Genomic DNA, 20,814 nt, shown 5'->3' on the forward strand with positions numbered 1-20,814 from the left:
ATTCCTCGGAATCCGCAAAGAGGGTTGGGGTCAATCGCACCCTAAGTCCTCTGGGGATATGTTTGACACGGTGATACTCTGCCAAGGTAAGACAGTGCAGCTCCAGGGCCAGTTCGCGTTTCAGCAGTTTCTCCCAGGTCCTAGTGTTGACAGTGGGGGACCTCTGTGTCAAAAAGTCACGGGAGCTGCTCCAACCACTGGTGTGTTTTCCTATACGGAGGAGGAAACCTCCAAAATACACACTGAAGTCTCTGGCTCCCGTGACTTTTTGACACAGAGGTCCCCCACTGTCAACACTAGGACCTGGGAGAAACTGCTGAAACGCGAACTGGCCCTGGAGCTGCACTGTCTTACCTTGGCAGAGTATCACCGTGTCAAACATATCCCCAGAGGACTTAGGGTGCGATTGACCCCAACCCTCTTTGCGGATTCCGAGGAATTTAAAATCCTTTTCGGCCAGATCCTGAACAAATGTTCTTTTGACATCATTACTCTCACTATTGCTCATATACAAAAGGAATTGCCTACTTTGAAAAGCCGTGCTGACGAAGCAGAAAAGGAGCTACGCAATTCACTTACTCCGGAAGAGTTCACAAGTACCAAGGAGCGTGTTGAAAAAACTTTGAAGGAGCTGCGACTTGCTATACAGGAACGCAAACGTAGCAAGTTCGAACGTGACGAGGAGGATTACCGTAGGAACCAAGTTTACTATTGGACTGCACCCGGGGGACGCCCGTGGCGTACACCGCGCACTGCGCGCGCACCTTCTTCATCTTCTATACCCACTTCCGGGTCCTCCTCGCCCGCTTCTGGCCGTTTTTTAGGCCGTGGAACACGCCAACCACGACGCAGGAGAAAGCTAAGAGATACCGCCGCGCCGGGCGGAAGCACCGCAGAACCCGCTTCCACCTCGGCCCCTCTGACAGAGCCGCCGGAACGCCGAGTTACCCGCAGCCAGCGGCGGTAGATTCCATCATGAACCTGTCTACAGTTGAACTTACTACTGATGAGGTTGACAGAATGCTACTTAATATACCGGATTGGTTGAAATACAGACATAAGCTTGTGGACTATGGACAATCATAGAGGGAGATAAGTGTGCTGTTTAAACACTTCCTATATACTCTTTTGTTTACATTGATCATGTGCTCATGATGCTGTTTCCTGCTTCCTGTCTGGGCGGGTATATATTGATTTGTGATTCATTTGTGCATCGGCATTGACAAAGGTCGGGGACGACCGAAACTGTTTGCTGGATATATAACTTTGCTCTAATAAAAGAGCTGTGTGCTGCAATTCCACGTTTGTTTTGTTGTACTTGGGGTTTTGGCCGCCCCAATTGCGTGCACACCCATCCACCTGGCTAGTGCTAGCTGCTGACTCCCCCTGGACTACATATTTGATTGCCTTGGGTCAGCTTGCTGCACGCCGGATCACATGGAGCCCGCTTTTACTGCTCCAACCACTGGTGTGTTTTCCTATACGGAGGAGGAAACCTCCAAAATACACACTGAAGTCTCTGGCTCCCGTGACTTTTTGACACAGAGGTCCCCCACTGTCAACACTAGGACCTGGGAGAAACTGCTGAAACGCGAACTGGCCCTGGAGCTGCACTGTCTTACCTTGGCAGAGTATCACCGTGTCAAACATATCCCCAGAGGACTTAGGGTGCGATTGACCCCAACCCTCTTTGCGGATTCCGAGGAATTTAAAATCCTTTTCGGCCAGATCCTGAACAAATGTTCTTTTGACATCATTACTCTCACTATTGCTCATATACAAAAGGAATTGCCTACTTTGAAAAGCCGTGCTGACGAAGCAGAAAAGGAGCTACGCAATTCACTTACTCCGGAAGAGTTCACAAGTACCAAGGAGCGTGTTGAAAAAACTTTGAAGGAGCTGCGACTTGCTATACAGGAACGCAAACGTAGCAAGTTCGAACGTGACGAGGAGGATTACCGTAGGAACCAAGTTTACTATTGGACTGCACCCGGGGGACGCCCGTGGCGTACACCGCGCACTGCGCGCGCACCTTCTTCATCTTCTATACCCACTTCCGGGTCCTCCTCGTCCGCTTCTGGCCGTTTTTTAGGCCGTGGAACACGCCAACCACGACGCAGGAGAAAGCTAAGAGATACCGCCGCGCCGGGCGGAAGCACCGCAGAACCCGCTTCCACCTCGGCCCCTCTGACAGAGCCGCCGGAACGCCGAGTTACCCGCAGCCAGCGGCGGTAGATTCCATCATGAACCTGTCTACAGTTGAACTTACTACTGATGAGGTTGACAGAATGCTACTTAATATACCGGATTGGTTGAAATACAGACATAAGCTTGTGGACTATGGACAATCATAGAGGGAGATAAGTGTGCTGTTTAAACACTTCCTATATACTCTTTTGTTTACATTGATCATGTGCTCATGATGCTGTTTCCTGCTTCCTGTCTGGGCGGGTATATATTGATTTGTGATTCATTTGTGCATCGGCATTGACAAAGGTCGGGGACGACCGAAACTGTTTGCTGGATATATAACTTTGCTCTAATAAAAGAGCTGTGTGCTGCAATTCCACGTTTGTTTTGTTGTACTTGGGGTTTTGGCCGCCCCAATTGCGTGCACACCCATCCACCTGGCTAGTGCTAGCTGCTGACTCCCCCTGGACTACATATTTGATTGCCTTGGGTCAGCTTGCTGCACGCCGGATCACATGGAGCCCGCTTTTACTGCTCCAACCACTGGTGTGTTTTCCTATACGGAGGAGGAAACCTCCAAAATACACACTGAAGTCTCTGGCTCCCGTGACTTTTTGACACAGAGGTCCCCCACTGTCAACACTAGGACCTGGGAGAAACTGCTGAAACGCGAACTGGCCCTGGAGCTGCACTGTCTTACCTTGGCAGAGTATCACCGTGTCAAACATATCCCCAGAGGACTTAGGGTGCGATTGACCCCAACCCTCTTTGCGGATTCCGAGTAATTTAAAATCCTTTTCGGCCAGATCCTGAACAAATGTTCTTTTGACATCATTACTCTCACTATTGCTCATATACAAAAGGAATTGCCTACTTTGAAAAGCCGTGCTGACGAAGCAGAAAAGGAGCTACGCAATTCACTTACTCCGGAAGAGTTCACAAGTACCAAGGAGCGTGTTGAAAAAACTTTGAAGGAGCTGCGACTTGCTATACAGGAACGCAAACGTAGCAAGTTCGAACGTGACGAGGAGGATTACCGTAGGAACCAAGTTTACTATTGGACTGCACCCGGGGGACGCCCGTGGCGTACACCGCGCACTGCGCGCGCACCTTCTTCATCTTCTATACCCACTTCCGGGTCCTCCTCGCCCGCTTCTGGCCGTTTTTTAGGCCGTGGAACACGCCAACCACGACGCAGGAGAAAGCTAAGAGATACCGCCGCGCCGGGCGGAAGCACCGCAGAACCCGCTTCCACCTCGGCCCCTCTGACAGAGCCGCCGGAACGCCGAGTTACCCGCAGCCAGCGGCGGTAGATTCCATCATGAACCTGTCTACAGTTGAACTTACTACTGATGAGGTTGACAGAATGCTACTTAATATACCGGATTGGTTGAAATACAGACATAAGCTTGTGGACTATGGACAATCATAGAGGGAGATAAGTGTGCTGTTTAAACACTTCCTATATACTCTTTTGTTTACATTGATCATGTGCTCATGATGCTGTTTCCTGCTTCCTGTCTGGGCGGGTATATATTGATTTGTGATTCATTTGTGCATCGGCATTGACAAAGGTCGGGGACGACCGAAACTGTTTGCTGGATATATAACTTTGCTCTAATAAAAGAGCTGTGTGCTGCAATTCCACGTTTGTTTTGTTGTACTTGGGGTTTTGGCCGCCCCAATTGCGTGCACACCCATCCACCTGGCTAGTGCTAGCTGCTGACTCCCCCTGGACTACATATTTGATTGCCTTGGGTCAGCTTGCTGCACGCCGGATCACATGGAGCCCGCTTTTACTGCTCCAACCACTGGTGTGTTTTCCTATACGGAGGAGGAAACCTCCAAAATACACACTGAAGTCTCTGGCTCCCGTGACTTTTTGACACAGAGGTCCCCCACTGTCAACACTAGGACCTGGGAGAAACTGCTGAAACGCGAACTGGCCCTGGAGCTGCACTGTCTTACCTTGGCAGAGTATCACCGTGTCAAACATATCCCCAGAGGACTTAGGGTGCGATTGACCCCAACCCTCTTTGCGGATTCCGAGGAATTTAAAATCCTTTTCGGCCAGATCCTGAACAAATGTTCTTTTGACATCATTACTCTCACTATTGCTCATATACAAAAGGAATTGCCTACTTTGAAAAGCCGTGCTGACGAAGCAGAAAAGGAGCTACGCAATTCACTTACTCCGGAAGAGTTCACAAGTACCAAGGAGCGTGTTGAAAAAACTTTGAAGGAGCTGCGACTTGCTATACAGGAACGCAAACGTAGCAAGTTCGAACGTGACGAGGAGGATTACCGTAGGAACCAAGTTTACTATTGGACTGCACCCGGGGGACGCCCGTGGCGTACACCGCGCACTGTGCGCGCACCTTCTTCATCTTCTATACCCACTTCCGGGTCCTCCTCGCCCGCTTCTGGCCGTTTTTTAGGCCGTGGAACACGCCAACCACGACGCAGGAGAAAGCTAAGAGATACCGCCGCGCCGGGCGGAAGCACCGCAGAACCCGCTTCCACCTCGGCCCCTCTGACAGAGCCGCCGGAACGCCGAGTTACCCGCAGCCAGCGGCGGTAGATTCCATCATGAACCTGTCTACAGTTGAACTTACTACTGATGAGGTTGACAGAATGCTACTTAATATACCGGATTGGTTGAAATACAGACATAAGCTTGTGGACTATGGACAATCATAGAGGGAGATAAGTGTGCTGTTTAAACACTTCCTATATACTCTTTTGTTTACATTGATCATGTGCTCATGATGCTGTTTCCTGCTTCCTGTCTGGGCGGGTATATATTGATTTGTGATTCATTTGTGCATCGGCATTGACAAAGGTCGGGGACGACCGAAACTGTTTGCTGGATATATAACTTTGCTCTAATAAAAGAGCTGTGTGCTGCAATTCCACGTTTGTTTTGTTGTACTTGGGGTTTTGGCCGCCCCAATTGCGTGCACACCCATCCACCTGGCTAGTGCTAGCTGCTGACTCCCCCTGGACTACATATATATATATATATATATATATATATATATATATATATATATATATATATATATATATATATATATATATATATATATATACAGGGAGTGCAGAATTATTAGGCAAATGAGTATTTTGACCACATTATCCTCTTTATATGCACGTTGTCTTACTCCAAGCTGTATAGGCTCGAAAGCCTACTACCAATTAAGCATATTAGGTGATGTGCATCTCTGTAATGAGAAGGGGTGTGGTCTAATGACATCAACACCCTATATCAGGTGTGCATAATTAGGCAACTTTCTTTCCTTTGGCAAAATGGGTCAAAAGAAGGACTTGACAAGCTCAGAAAAGTCAAAAACAGTAAGATATCTTGCAGAGGGATGCAGCACTCTTAAAATTGCAAAGCTTCTGAAGCGTGATCATCGAACAATCAAGCGCTTCATTCAAAATATTCAACAGGGTCGCAAGAAGCGTGTGGAAAAACCAAGGCGCAAAATAACTGCCCATGAACTGAGAAAAGTCAAGTGTGCAGCTGCCAAGATGCCACTTGCCACCAGTTTGGCCATATTTCAGAGCTGCAACATCACTGGAGTGCCCAAAAGCACAAGGTGTGCAATACTCAGAGACATGGCCAAGGTAAGAAAGGCTGAAAGACGACCACCACTGAACAAGACACACAAGCTGAAACATCAAGACTGGGCCAAGAAATATCTCAAGACTGATTTTTCTAAGGTTTTATGGACTGATGAAATGAGAGTGAGTCTTGATGGGCCAGATGGATGGGCCCATGGCTGGATTGGTAAAGGGCAGAGAGCTCCAGTCTGACTCAGGTACCAGCAAGGTGGAGGTGGAGTACTGGTTTGGGCTGGTATCATCAAAGATGAGCTTGTGCGGCCTTTTCGAGGTGAGGATGGAGTCAAGCTCAACTCCCAGTCCTACTGCAAGTTTCTGGAAGACACCTTCTTCAAGCAGTGGTACAGGAAGAAGTCTGCATCCTTCAAGAAAAACATGATTTTCATGCAGGACAATGCTCCATCACACGCGTCCAAGTACTCCACAGCATGGCTGGCAAGAAAGGGTATAAAAGAAGAAAAACTAATGGCATTGCCTCCTTGTTCACCTGATCTGAACCCCATTGAGAACCTGTGGTCCATCATAAAATGTGAGATTTACAAGGAGGGATAACAGTACACCTTTCTGAACAGTGTCTGGGAGGCTGTGGTTGCTGCTGCACGCAATGTTGATGGTGAACAGATCAAAACACTGACAGAATCCATGGATGGCAGGCTTTTGAGTGTCCTTGCAAAGAAAGGTGGCTATATTGGTCACTGATTTGTTTTTGTTTTGTTTTTGAATGTCAGAAATGTATATTTGTGAATGTTGAGATGTTATATTGGTTTCACTGGTAAAAATAAATAATTGAAATGGGTATATATTTGTTTTTTGTTAAGTTGCCTAATAATTATGCACAGAAATAGTCACCTGCACACACAGATATCCCTCTAAAATAGCTAAAACTAAAAACAAACTAAAAACTACTATCAAAAATATTCAGCTTTGATATTAATGAGTTTTGTGGGTTCATTGAGAACATGGTTGTTTTTCAATAATAAAATGATTCCTCAAAAATACAACTTGCCTAATAATTCTGCACTCCCTGTATGTGTGTATATATATATATATATATATAATATATATATATATACTACTCTATTTATATTGTTTATATTGTTACCTGCTGCTGACATTAGTGTCTGAAGCTCTACAGGATGCTCCTGCATCATGGATGCACCAGGTTTCGTTTTTTTCCCCCTGATTTTTTCCCTCTAAACCTAGGTGCGTCTTATAGTCCGGAGCGTGTTATAGTCTGAAAAATACAGTATGTTAAAAGGTTTTTAAAGTAAAAACCTCTTTTTTGGAGACTTTAGAGTCTCTTTAAGGGCACCACCTTTGACATGACCAGAGTTCGAAACCAGGCTATGACCAGCATCTATTCACTAAGAAGTCCAGGGTGGACTTTTGAGTGCACCCTTATTGAATGCATCTCTCAAGCACTTGGGGTCTGACAGAAGGTGCTATAGACATGTTATGATTATTATTAAAAGACTGCACAGAAACTCATTCATATAAACCAACCAAATGCCTGCTCCAGCTGAGGGAATTTTTAATACCTTGACATCATGGACATGGATACCTAGACTTTGCAAAAAGTTTACACATTGCGATCATTTGGCCAAGTTCAGCTCGGAGAACGGACGTGGCACCAAAGACTCCCACTAACCAATAGGAATCAATTGCAAGAAATTCAGATATAAACTGTATATTCCTGCATATAAGACCCTTGAAAATCTTCTGAAAAGTTGGAGGTCGTCTTATACGCCGGGTGTCATTGATGCCGGGTGATACGCCCTATCCTGTTACCACCTCTCAGATCTCCCTGCTGATGGAGCGCAATCTATTCTTCCATACCACTCTGATAAACAGGTAGACAATGAGAGCTGACCAGTCTACTTAAGGAGAGTTGACCAATGCAACAAGTCAATTGACTATATACTGTTATATACTGGCTGGTAACAAATACAGTACAGCACCAGTATCTGTTCATACACAGCACCAGTATATGATTTTTTTATTTTTATTTTAATGTGGTGTGCGTTGGAAGAGGGGTAGTCTTATACGGCGAGTATATCCCAAACTCTATATTTTAACTGGAAAAGTTGGGGGGTCGTCTTGTACGCCCAGTCGTCTTATACGCCAGAATATACGGTACCAACTAAAAAATAAATGGTCACTCGCAGAAGGCATGTGACAATTATGGACAGCAGATCACTGATTATTCAATTAATAAAGACTAAAAGAAATGTAGAAAATAGATGAAGGAAAGAAGATGATGTTCTGGAAAATAGACATGGATTGTGGAACTGAGGTTCAATACAGGATATTTAAAAATAGGTTTGTTGGATTTGTTTCATTAACCACTTAAAGGATACCCGAGGTGACATGTGACATGATGAGAAAGACATGGATATGTACAGTTCCTAGCACACAAATAACTATGCTGTGCTCTTTTTTCCTTTATCTACCTAAAAGAGTTAAATATCAGGTATGTAAGTGGCTGACTCAGTCCTGACTCAGACAGGAAGAGACTACAGTGTGACCCTCACTGATAAGAAATTCTAACTATAAAACACTTTCCTAGCAGAAAATGGCTTCTGAGAGCTGGAAAAAAATAAAAATGGTCAATTTTACATACATTTTATCTCTGGCATACTTCAATGAATGTGTCATTAAGCAAAAACAATAAAACAGTTAAAGCTTAAAAAGTAGATTTAAATATAAAATAAAACTGTGGAATATCTTAAAATGTCATTTTTAGGAGAAGGAAGGTTGATAAAATCGTTCATTTCATTAGTTTATTTTCGCCTCGGGTGTCTTTTAAAGAGACTCTGTAACAAAATTTTGAGCCTTATTTCTTATGCCCTATAAGTTCCTATTACTGTTCTAATGTGGTCTGTCTTACTGCAGCCTTTCCTACTTGCACTGTCTCTGTAATAAATCTTATCTCCTTTCCTCTGTCGTGTCTGTTGGGCTGAGGCTGGAATGTGTGGAATGTGCAGCACTGCTTGTCATTGGCAGAAGCTTTACACACCCCCTCCAAGCTCTGCATGAGTCACACAGTAAGCTAGTTCTCAGCCTATGACACTCTGGTTAGAAGTCAGTCTTTTGTTTGTAAACACTGCCTAAAACTGTTAATTGCAAACCAGGATTGCAGCAGGGAGTGGCAGAAACAGCACTGAGGGGCACAAGAGAACATAAGGAATAGAATGGTATGCTTTTTATTCTAAGAATTTTAGAGTACAGATTCTCTTGCGTCTCTGGACTCAATACAACCATATTCACTACTCATCTCCTCCTGCAGCTGTGGATATATTGGCACACTTTGCCATTCTGCCACTATATAGCTTGGGGTCATTCGTACTTCCTGGTGCCTTACTTCCTTATTAGTGGTTCTGTTACTGTAACACCAATGGACACACATGCATCACCTCGGGATCTGTGAGCCGCTGGGGTTACAGTAACAGAACAACTAATAAGGTAGTATAGCACCAGGTAGTAGGGAGGACCCAGAGCTGTTATAGCAGGCCACAGTGTACGGCTGAATCTGCAGCTGCAGGTGGAGAAGAGAACGCGTGTACATCAGCAGCACCGGAACGAGGGGGAGAGGAGCGCGATGGCAGGACTGCAGTACGTGCTTTCCTGCGCACTCTGCACTACCTTTTGCTATATTTTCTGAATATATGACACACCCACTCCTCCTCCCTTCCCACCCCCAGTTTTGGGGAAGAGAAAGTGCATCTTATATTCCGAAAAATACAGTGTTTAATTACACTAATAATTGCCATGAACTACTTTAGAATTTGTTTTTACGGATTGTCTACTTGCTTTTGCACAATTATTTTGCATTGTATTTTGATATTTTATTTATGTACTTATCTGCACATTAATGGCACGTTGCCTTTTTTTGCTATAATGAACACAAGTTCATTTGTATTGTGTGCTCTAAATTGAGCGCACAACAGTATTAATTATTATTTAAGTATTTATATAGGTGCAACATCTTCCACAGCGCTGTACAGAGTATAGTCTTGTCACTTAACTGTCCCTCAGAGAGACTCACTATTTAATCCCTTTCATGTCCATCATAGTCTAGAACCAATTTAGAGGGAAGCCGATTAATTTATCTGTATGTTTTTGGGATGTGTGACGAAACAAGAGTGTCCGGAGGAAACCAACACAGACACGGGGAGAACATACAAACTCTATGCAGATAGTGCCCTGGCTGGGATTCGAACCCAGTGCAGAAAGGCGAGAGTGCTATCCACTACGCCACTGTGAGCATCTATCAAAATGTTGTGTTCCAAGTGCAATAATAATATGTCATTTTGAAACATATGAAATATGGTCACCTGAGAGGCATTGAGATTTTTTTATTGTTTTCAATTATGACATTTTGTGATGTGAATAAAGTTGATTATGTATTATATACTTAATATTGGAGTGGTGCTGGCTTAATTGACAGCTGTCCTCTTCTAGGCAATTGTGTGATTTACGTTAAGTATATCAAAAACAAGACACAGAACATTTATGTTGGGTTTTTCTCCTGTCAGACTCAAAGTGCCAGAGCTGCAGACACTAGGGTGCACCCTAAAGGCAGTAGCAGTGTTAGGGAGTCTTGCCCAAGGTCTCCTCACTGAATTGGTGCAGGCAAACTGAGCAGAAAGAGATGAGGTTCCAACCCTGGTCTCCTGTTGTCAGAGGCCCTTAACCAGTATCACTATCTTTTTCACCTGCAAAATACCCACACCTACTTTTAGGGGATGTGGAGGTGAGGAAGATCCCTAGTCCCTCAACTTTGGGATGAAGGCACTTTACAAAGAGTTGGGATATTAAGATTGCTGCCAAGATAAACCTCACTCCCCAACTCTAATGTTGAAAGTTGTGGGAGTTGGTATAGCTCAGGGTGGAGAACCCACATGCTACGCTATCATGCTACCTGCAGTTGTCTTCCTTGCTCAAACCTACATAGTTGGATGATTTATCTTGAGGCAACACTTTTAATATATATATATATATATATATATATATATATATATATATATATATATATATATATATATATAGTGATGGCGGGGGAATAGTTAATATAATCTCGGTATGTCACTGCTCTCTTTTTCCATTAATACATTATTTGGCTGGGATTTATTTCTGCATAGCTGTTCGTCGCTTGTTGCACCAGCATTAGTAAGCCAGGCCTGTTATCTCTTTAAACACTTTAAACCTAGCAGAGCCATGGATATTAGTCACATGTGAAATGCACACAAGCACAAGCACTGCCTCTATAGACATGAAGAGTTGGCTCAGCAAGCACTTTTAATGAGAGGTGTGAGAGATATAAATTGGCTGAATAATCCAACAGGGCCTAATACTATTTTTCTGAGTAGGGCTGGCTCTGCAGAACAAGTGTCTTATGTAGAAACTTAAAGTGGACCTGTAGTGAAAATAACATAATTAATAAGATTGCTAATTTTTTTTAACAACATTAATTTATAGATTATATAGTCAGTGTTTGCCCATTATAACATCTTTCCTCTCCCTGATTTACAATGTATCACTGGTGGTGACATCTTTAGTTCTGCCAGGTGATCTCTGCAGAATGTGTTTACTGAGAGTTCTCTGTGCAGAGGTAGATACGGCTTGCTTGGCAGTTGGAAAAAGTCTTTATTTCCCACAATGCAACAAGGTTCACAGATGGCAAACTGTCAGAACCATGGTCATAACATCACACTGTGGGAGGGGTTTTACCGCAGTATCAGCCATACAGACCCCCCTGATGATCTATTGGAAAAAAAAGTAAAGATTTCTCATGGGAAAGGGGGTATTAGCTACTTATTGGGATGAAGTTTAATTCTTGGTTAAAGATTTTCTTTAAGGTAGCCCAAAAAAAACCTATAGCACACTCCTAATGAAAATAGACAATAAATTCAATATAAGCATCAAATCTAACTATGATCTATAAAAACTAAACAAAAAGAGGATAAAAAGTTTATGACATGTTGATCCATGCTCAGTCATTTTATCGACCACACATTGATCCGCTTCCCACAGATGACAGCAGGCGGAGCTCGAAGGTCCTATAGCTTTGCACTGCATTGTGTGGTGTCGCTACTAGACAAGATTTCTGCTGGCAAGGATCTGTGATGCTCATCGTGCAGTCACGTTCTTTTATTTGTAGGATTGGACATACAATGCTATATACTGTATAAGGCTAATCGAGTTGTGTGGCCAGAGGAAGGGTGAATTTTTCAAAAAAAACGTGATCGCTGTGATATTGCCATGATTTGAAAACAAGTCGATGGAAGTGTGTTTTTAAAAATGCAAACGACGCAAGGACGGATTGAAAAGCGCTCTGCAGTGTGTTTCAACCCTAAAGGACTGAGATTTTACTGGAATCCAATTCCACTCCTCCCTGATGAAACTGGTAGAGGCATTGAGCTCCACCACCTTCCATTTGAGGATGCCCCAATGGATTTAGATCTGGCCAGCCCAGTACCTATATTTGGAATCACAGACGATTCCAAAAATCACTGTGCTAATAAAAGAGGGTGGAGCTGAGCCCACTGACGCGATAGCGAGTTGTTCAAATTACAATTCCACTGCCTGCAACATTTTGCTAGCGATTGCCATTCAATATTAAAGTCATTGGGAACTAGTAACAAAAAAAATCAAGCAGATACTTACCTAAGGAGAAAGAAGGCTCTGGGTCCTATAGAGCCTTCCCTTTCCTCTCCACATTCCAACGTTCACTCCCCTGTAGCAGTATTCTAACAATTTAGTCAATATACTGCTGTGTCTCCCGCCGAAGGGAGGCTATGGAAGTCTTCGGGAGCCCGAGTGCTCCCAAAGACGGGCCACTCCATACTAGGCACGTGTGAGCGCCCTCTCCTATATGGAGCCGCCTGTCTTTGGAAGGTCTCTGTTCCCAAAGACTCCCCAGCAGCAGGGGATTTAAACAGAGGTGCCAGTGCTTAACAGAGGGGACCACGAGAGGAGCGCCCTTTGTAGCCGAATTTGTCATATGGGCTACACCAGACGCCCTTTGTAGCCGAATCTGGCTTTTTTCAGGCACCCTTTTTTCCAGATGCCCTTTTCAAATGTACGCGACATCACCTCCAAATATCAGTGCAGTGTCCACACACGCCCGCTTCTCACTGGTTGCCGACTTATCGGAGGTCTGACAATGCCTGTTACATAGGGAGTGGGGATGGGTCTGCGCTGGTTTGTTTGGGAAGGGGGGGGGGGTTGCGGCTGAAAGCCGGGGAGGGGACACACACACGGCTGCACCATTTTGCCCCTGTGTGTGGACACCCATGTTTATCAGTGTACGACAAGTAATGTGCAGCAGTGTGTTCTGATACCACACTCCTGTTTGCATTTCTGTGTGCAACACAGTGCACTGCTACAACACAGAGTAATGCAGGGGCCATTTATTTATGTAAGGATACCTGGGTTATACGGTAACGCAGTGGTTGTCTTGGAGGTGTGTTGGGGTTTGTTATCATATTGGACTACCGCCCTGCCACCCAGTTTCCAAAGGAAGGTGATCATGCTCTGCTTTGGTATCTGACAGTACATAATAGCATTCATTGTTCCCTCAATGAACTATAGCTCCCCAGTGCCATCAGCACTCATGCCGCCCCCAAACTATGACACTCCGACCACCATGCTTGACTGTAGGCAAGACAAACTGTTTTTTTTGTCCTTCCCTTCACCTGGTTGCCACCACACACTTGACACCATCTGAACCAAATAATTGTATCTTGTTCCCATCAGACCACAGGACATGGTTCCACTCATCCATGTGCTTAGTCTGCTTGACTTCAGCAAACTGTTTTGTGATCCAACTTCAGAAGAGGCTTCCTTGTGGGATGACAGCCATGCAGACCAATTTGATGCAGTGTGCAGTGTACGGTCTGAGCACTGACAGGCTGACCCCGCCACCCCTTCAACCTCTGTAGCAATGTTGTCGGCACTCATACATTTATTTGCAAAAGACAACCTCTAGATATCACCATGAGAATGTGCACTGAAACACCTCTTGTTGAACATATAGAGACCTGTTCTCAGTGGAAACTGTACTGTTAAACTGCTGTACGGTCTTGGTCATCATGCAGCAGCTCAGTTTAAGGGTGTCTGCAATCTTCTTATAGTCTAGGGAGGCCATCGTTATGTAAGGCAAAAATACTTTCTCCGCCATGAGGTGCCATGTTGAACTTCCAGTGACCAGTGAGTGTGAGAGCGATAATAGAAACCTATTCATACCTGAGACCTTGTTACACTAACATGAGGGACATTTTTCACTTAGAGGTGTACTCACTTTTGTTGCCAGTGGTTTAGACATTAATAGCTGTGTCAAGAAAGCAAAAGGATGACTGGGCACTATCCAAAGGCAGGTGCAAGTTAGTCCAGTACGGAACCGTGCTGTACTGAACTCACTTGCACCCACCCAGTGACTCACCAACCCCACTGTATAACTGGACGCTGCACAGGCATCAAGAGTTTTGCATACTGCTGATTGTCCAATAAACCTGCCTATGGATAGTGCCCAGTCATCCCTTCAGTTTCTTGATACAAGTCTTTCCAGAAGTTGGGACGGCTTTCTTGACTGTAAGCACATACGCGGAGAAGCACATGAACTAACGGCATGGGAGTGGTGAGTTGCATGAATTTGCATTTGCTGCTTGCGCCTTTTGCACACAGATTGGGAATCTTTAGTGTTGAGCATCCTCCCTTCATTTATTAACAGCAGCATGTTATAGAAGCTGTACACTGACTACTTTACATTGCATCAAAGTGACATTTATTTAGTGTTGTCCCATGAAAATATATAATCAAGTATTTACAAAAATATGTGAGAGGTGTGCACACTTTTGTGAGATACTGTACCTGTGTTTTACATATTACAGCATAAGACAAGACAACAAATAACAGTTATAGTATGCTTTTCTCCTGGCAAACTCAAAGTGCTTGAGCTGCAGCCGCTAGAGTGTGCTCAGTAGCACTGTTAGGGAGTCTAGCCCAAGGACTCCTTCTGAATAGGTGCTGGCTTACTGAGCAGGAAGAGTCAGGATTTAAACCCAGGTCGCCTGTGCTCAGAGACAGAGCTACTATAAAACATTGATACACTTAAAATGTTGATACCTTGCTCCATGGGTTGTTGGTAGGCATTGTAATTGGATGACAATTCAGTGCTGGGCGCAGACTGATGTAGGCTCCACTCATAATTATATCCACTCTGTGCATATGTAGATTCCATATCTGTGTATTGGGGAACCCAGCTGCCAACATGGGCCCTCTCCTCTGCTACACTTTGACTGACTGGCACCATGGGACCCTCTTGAATGTTTTGTAAATTGTTGGTTACCGTTAGTACATCTGGAACATGAAACAATGCAATTTCATACAAAAATATAATAATATAAAATAATACAGGTAGTCCCCAACTCACAATGTCTCACTTACAAACAACATGGAAATGGGAAAAAGTAGGAAAAACAATTCAAAAAGATCTTGTATTTTTGAGAAAATTGATTAAAAAAAAATCAAAGAAAAAATGGTTTTTAAACTCGGCAAAATGGCATTTGGCTGCAGTACACTATACTATGTTGTGAGTTCCGAGTTCTGCATACACATTTTAAAGCAAACCTGGGATCCAGCCCTGGGACTGTCTGGAAGTGTGTGGGGATTATGTGAAATCAATTCAATTTCAAAATCTAAATTAAGTATAATCATAATTGTGAAAGTTTGCATTATTATGATCACCACTAGGACAGGAGGAGGCAGAAAGGGGGACAGCGGTGCTACAGAGGGACACAGCGGAGGAAGAGGAGACACAGATGGGGACACTGAGGGTACAGGGGACAGTGGGGGAGCAGAGGTGTTACTAAGGGGGACACTGGAGGCACAGGTACAGGGGACAGAGATGGCACAGTGTTCAAACTTAAAGGACAACTGAAGTGAGAGTTATATGGAGGCTGACATATTTATTTATTTTTAAGCAATACCCATTGCCTGGCTGTCCTGCTGATACTCTGCCTCTAATGCTTTTAGCCATAGACTCTGAACAAGCATGCGGCAGATCAGGTGTTTCTGGCATTGTCAGATGACAAGATTAGCTGCATGCTTGTTTCTGGTGTTATTCAGACACTACTGCCACCAAATAGATCAGCAGGGCTGCCAGGCACCAGGTATTGCATAAAAGAAAATAAATATGGCAGCCTCCATATACTTCTCACTACAGTTGTCCTTTAAAGGAAACCAGAGATGTAATAAGAAAAAAAAAAATCATTCATAACTGATGCTTCCTCAAGCCCCCTCCAGCCTGATCGCTCCCTCTGCGCCGTCCTTTCGGACGGTGATCAGCCCAATCAGTCTGCCTTGCTGATTGCTGGCTGAGGCATTGGGGGACACTGTACACAAGCTAGATTCTTGGCAGAGGTGGTCGTTATCGACCATCTTGGCACAGTTTCATCTAGCATGTGTACGAAGCTTTAGTTACGTAAAGTATAACAACTAGTGTCATTTACGGATGATCAATGATATGCAAATACTCATGAGTTTATGTAAATTTGTAGGCAAATACATGCAGCTTCAAAATTCACCAATAAAGTCCCACCCAGGTTTAAAATGATTGGTCTAATTTCAAGCTGCATATTTGCATAACATTTATATAAACTTAAGTTCCACCCAGGTTTAAAATGATTGGTCTAATTTCAAGCTGCATAAAATGTATTTTTATTTGCATAAAAATGTACATAAATTTGCATAAACTCTGAAGTATTCGCATATCATTAATCATCCCTAGTGTAATTATGCTTATCTATCTGTATACAGCGTGAATGAAGTTCCATTACCTGATACCTCGGTTGTGGGGTGGGTATGGAGCGGTTTGGCTGTTTCCACTGTATTTCCTTGTTCATTACAGATCACAGGGCTGCTTCTGCTCTCTTCATTATTTCTCTAAAAATAAAATTAAAGCAAGACCATAAAACCTACTGTAAAAACTAAAAATAAGGTAATCTCATTACACACATTCAGGAAGGCAAAACAGTGCAGCAGTCTCATTACTAGATATAAGGTCTTATTTGAAGAGTTAATGGATCTCTCTTTCAACCAAAGTGATACTGTTATTGTAAAAACAGTTTTAACGATTGTCATGTGGATTTGGTACATACTTTATTGAGCAGATTTATGTATTCAGACACGTAAATGTATCCTATATGCTGTAACGACTGCGGTAGAAACACTACTGTCAGAGAGGGGCCTGGGGCTGTGGTGGCCCCTGCCTCGTGTCAAGGCCCTATCAAGTTTTGCTAGGGGGCCTTGGGGTCTGTAGCTACAACCCTGCCTACCTGTATGACTGTTTAGGGTTACTGTAGAAAATTAAGCTTTAAGCACCCTTTCACACTGGCGCGGTGCATTGCGTCAAAATTGTTGCACTGCTACCGCAGCCTAAAGTAGATCTATGGGGAAGTTTATACTTCCCACATTGTGGTATGCTGCGCCGGAAGTGCCTAATCTAACGCTAGCGCAAAACTACGTTACCATGTGGGACCCGCGGCAACTTGCGGTGATCTGCTTCAGCCCGGAAGTCATGTTGGTCTATAGCGACGTTTTTTTTAAAAAACTGGCGTTGCGGTACGCGCGTGTGGAAGCGTCTTTTTACAATGCGCTTCCACATTTCTGAAGTAGGAAGTGACCGCAAGTGTGCATCACTTCCTGCTTGGCTGGTGGCCAGACAGGGAACACCATGTACTAACGTGGTGTTTCCTGAAGGCCTGTTTTTGGTGATGCGGTGCTGACGCTGGTGTACAGTGTGAAATCAGCTTAAAGGAAACGTCCAAGGTAAAAACAAAAACAAAGATCCACTTACCTGGGGCTTCCTCCAGCCCGTGGCAGCCATCCTGTGCCCTCGTTGCAGCTCCAGAGGCTCCCGGTCTTCTCCCCTGGTGCAGCCGACCTCGACAGGTCGGGTCACGTGGTCCAGCTGATGTCATCAGGACGGTACTGCGCAGGCACAGTAGTTCTGCGCCTGCGCAGTACCGTCCTGATGACGTCGGCCGGACCACGTGACCCGCGCAGCACAGAAGGACAGAAGAAGAAAAAGCCCTAGGTAAGTTGAACTGGCAGATTTCTTTCACTTTAGGTACCCTTTAAGGTGTGTGTGTGTGTGTGCGTGCGTGCGTGTGTGGTGAGTGGCAGTGGTGGTACACCAGTGAGTGGTAAGGGGCCAGAGAAGCATGGGAAAGCTGTCAAAGCAGCAGGCAGCAGTCAAAGTGGTGTCAATGTACATGTACAGAACACTGGGAAAAAGGAAGCAAATAAACACGGCAGACAACCAAGAGTATCAGATTGCTTTAAGGCCTCGTTCACATTACAAACGCGGACGGGCACGCACGCGAAACGCAACGCGTACGAACGCACGCCATCCGCGTTTGTATGCGTTGCGTGGCTGATCCCATCACTGAAAAGTGAATGGGACAGCCACGCGTTTTTGCAAAAAATGTGTGCAGCATGCGTTCCCGGACCGCACAGGTCCGGAACGCATGCAGTGTGAACATCAGACATTGCACTCTATGCAATGTCTGATGTCGTGCGTGTCGGCCACCTGCACGCGTTTCCAAAACGCGGCTGGAAACGCGTGCAGTGTGAACGGGGCCTAATAGGTAAAATCAGTAATGCATTAACCCTAATTTAACATACTTTTCTTTTGTCTTTCTTGCATGAGATGTATTTACACTTTCTAAATAAAATACCCAACAACAAAAAAAGAATGTTCTCCAAGGAATTTGTAACAATTAAGTGAAGATATATATTACTTTGCTTACCTACTTCTTAGTACTTTTTTACTTGCTAAATGCTGAAAAGGCATTTTGTAGACTAGCTGAGGAAACATCCCTGGAGGGAAGTCTCAGTAGTAACGTTTATTGACTCAGGGTCATTATGTTTTATCACGCCAAAGTACAACACACACCATTCAGACACTATGCTAGCACAAATAAATAATACATGATATTTATTACAATAAAAGCTAAAAAAAAAAAGTCCACTTATAGGACCAATATATTGAAAATCTTGAAATTTTGCTCCTCTAATAGTCATTCATACAATCTCAGCTTAAAGGGACTCCAAGCAGTGCAGAAACTATGGAAAGATGCATATAATTTTAAAGTTCTCTTCCTCCTCTTTCCAATGATATATAAACCGCCACCCTACGCTTTTTAGTTTTCGCTATTTTTGCAATTGAAATTGCTGCGGCCGCGATTTCAATCGCAAAAATAGAGGAAACTAAAAAGCTTAGGGCGACGATTTAGGTGTCGCCAGAAAGAGGAGAAAGAGAGCTTTAAAATGATATCCATCTTTCCATAGTTACATTGTATTACACAGGACGACACTTTCCCCAGTGTCAGCAGCTCTATTCAGCAGAATGGAGCTGCTGACTTTAGGAAAAAAGTCGCCCTGTGTAATACAATGTAACTATGGAAAGATTGATATCATTTTAAAGCTCTCTTTCTCCTCTTTCTGGCGACACCTAAATTGTCGTCCGATGCCTTTTAGTTTTCTCTATTTTCGCGATTGAAATCGCGTCCGCTGCAATTTCAATTGCGAAAATAGCGAAAACTAAAAGGCATAGGGCGGCCGTTTATATATCATTGGAAAGAGGAGAAAGAGAGCTTTAAAATGATATGCATCTTTCCATAGTTTCTGCACTGCTCGGAGTCCCTTTAATAAAATATTTAATATACCTTGTATAGCAAAATACAATAAATGACACAATTCAATACTTGATAGTTCCACATTTAATAAAAAGGCAGGAACAGGGATCAACTTCTTCACTTAGTTTCTTCAAATAGCCATCACTTTGCATGCATGGCTGTTAGAAGTCCTGGCACCAGAGAAACCACACAGGTGAGCGCCCTTTTTCTTGTTCAGAGTGTGGGAAATGCTTCATTCAGCTAGTAACTTTTCTCAAACCCCAGAGAAGTCACACAGGTGAGCTGCGTTTTACATGCCTTGAGTGTGGAAAACGTTTAAAAGATAAGGAAAATCTTGGTTGAGAAGTCACACAGGTGAGCGTCCCATTAAATGTCCAGAGTGTGGTAAAGGCTTCATTTAGAAAGCAGCCCTTCTTACCCACCAAGGTATTAACACAGGAGAGCACCCATTCTCTTGTCCAGAATGTGAAAAATGCTCTTCTCAAAAGGGACACTTTCTGTTACACCAGAAGAATCACATAGGCGAGCAGCCTTTTTACTGTTCAGAGTGTGGGAAAGGCTTCACTGATAAAGGGAACCTTCGCAAACATCAGAGAGGTTACACACGCGAGCGTCCTTTCCCTTGCTAATTGTGTGGAAAGTGTTTCATTCTAAACAGCGTCCTGCACAAACATATGAAGAGACATTCAGGTGAGCGGCCATTTTTATGTTCAGAGTGTGGGAAATGTTTCACCGTTAAAATAACCCTTCTTAAGCACCAGAGAATTCACACTGGAGGGCTTCCTTTTTTCTGTTCAGAATGTAGGAAACGGTATGCAAGTAAAGGGAATTTAGTCAGACATCAGAAAACGCACAGCTCCTCAGATCTTTTCTAAGTAAGAATGATTTGACACTTTATTCTACTGTCTTTACATGAAGTAGTAGATAGGTAGCAAAGAGTGAAACAAGAAGATTGGGAGCCAGAGACACTGTAAAAAAAAGGGTGCTGCCATGGGCAACAATGATAAAAGCCATGGATAGCAGCAGTGAAGAGACATTTGGGCACCTGAACCCACAATTAGCAGCACTGATGGGAGCCGAAGGCCACAAAAAAATCCAATTAGCGGCAATGATGGGACGTGATTAGTTGCAAAGATGGGAAATTTAGGCTCCCTGGGCTGCAGCAATGTCCATGAGGCCGCGATTAGCATTGATAAAAGCCACAAAAAGCGGTATTGAAGTGACATTTGGGTGCCCGAGGCCACTGATGAAATAACGGGTGCCAGGCTATCTGCAATGCAAATTGCGGCTAAATTGT

The 20,814-nt window shown here is 44.0% G+C and overlaps 1 protein-coding gene across 5 annotated transcripts in view; it reads right to left on the minus strand.

Moving 5' to 3' along the window:
• The window catches only part of SEC16B (SEC16 homolog B, endoplasmic reticulum export factor), a 391,505-nt gene that overhangs the window by 114,882 nt on the left and 255,809 nt on the right, over positions 1 to 20,814 (minus strand). For all 5 annotated transcript variants that reach the window (XM_068239647.1, XM_068239646.1, XM_068239648.1 and 2 more), the window contains exons 19-20: positions 16,656 to 16,761; positions 14,944 to 15,177 (exon numbers count right to left, since the gene is read on the minus strand). In XM_068239647.1, coding sequence (XP_068095748.1) covers positions 14,944 to 15,177; positions 16,656 to 16,761 — 340 coding nt within the window. The remainder of the gene's footprint in view (positions 1 to 14,943; positions 15,178 to 16,655; positions 16,762 to 20,814) is intronic.

The sequence above is a fragment of the Hyperolius riggenbachi genome, chromosome 6, assembly GCF_040937935.1.
Source record: "Hyperolius riggenbachi isolate aHypRig1 chromosome 6, aHypRig1.pri, whole genome shotgun sequence".
NCBI classification, from domain to species: Eukaryota; Metazoa; Chordata; class Amphibia; order Anura; family Hyperoliidae; genus Hyperolius; species Hyperolius riggenbachi.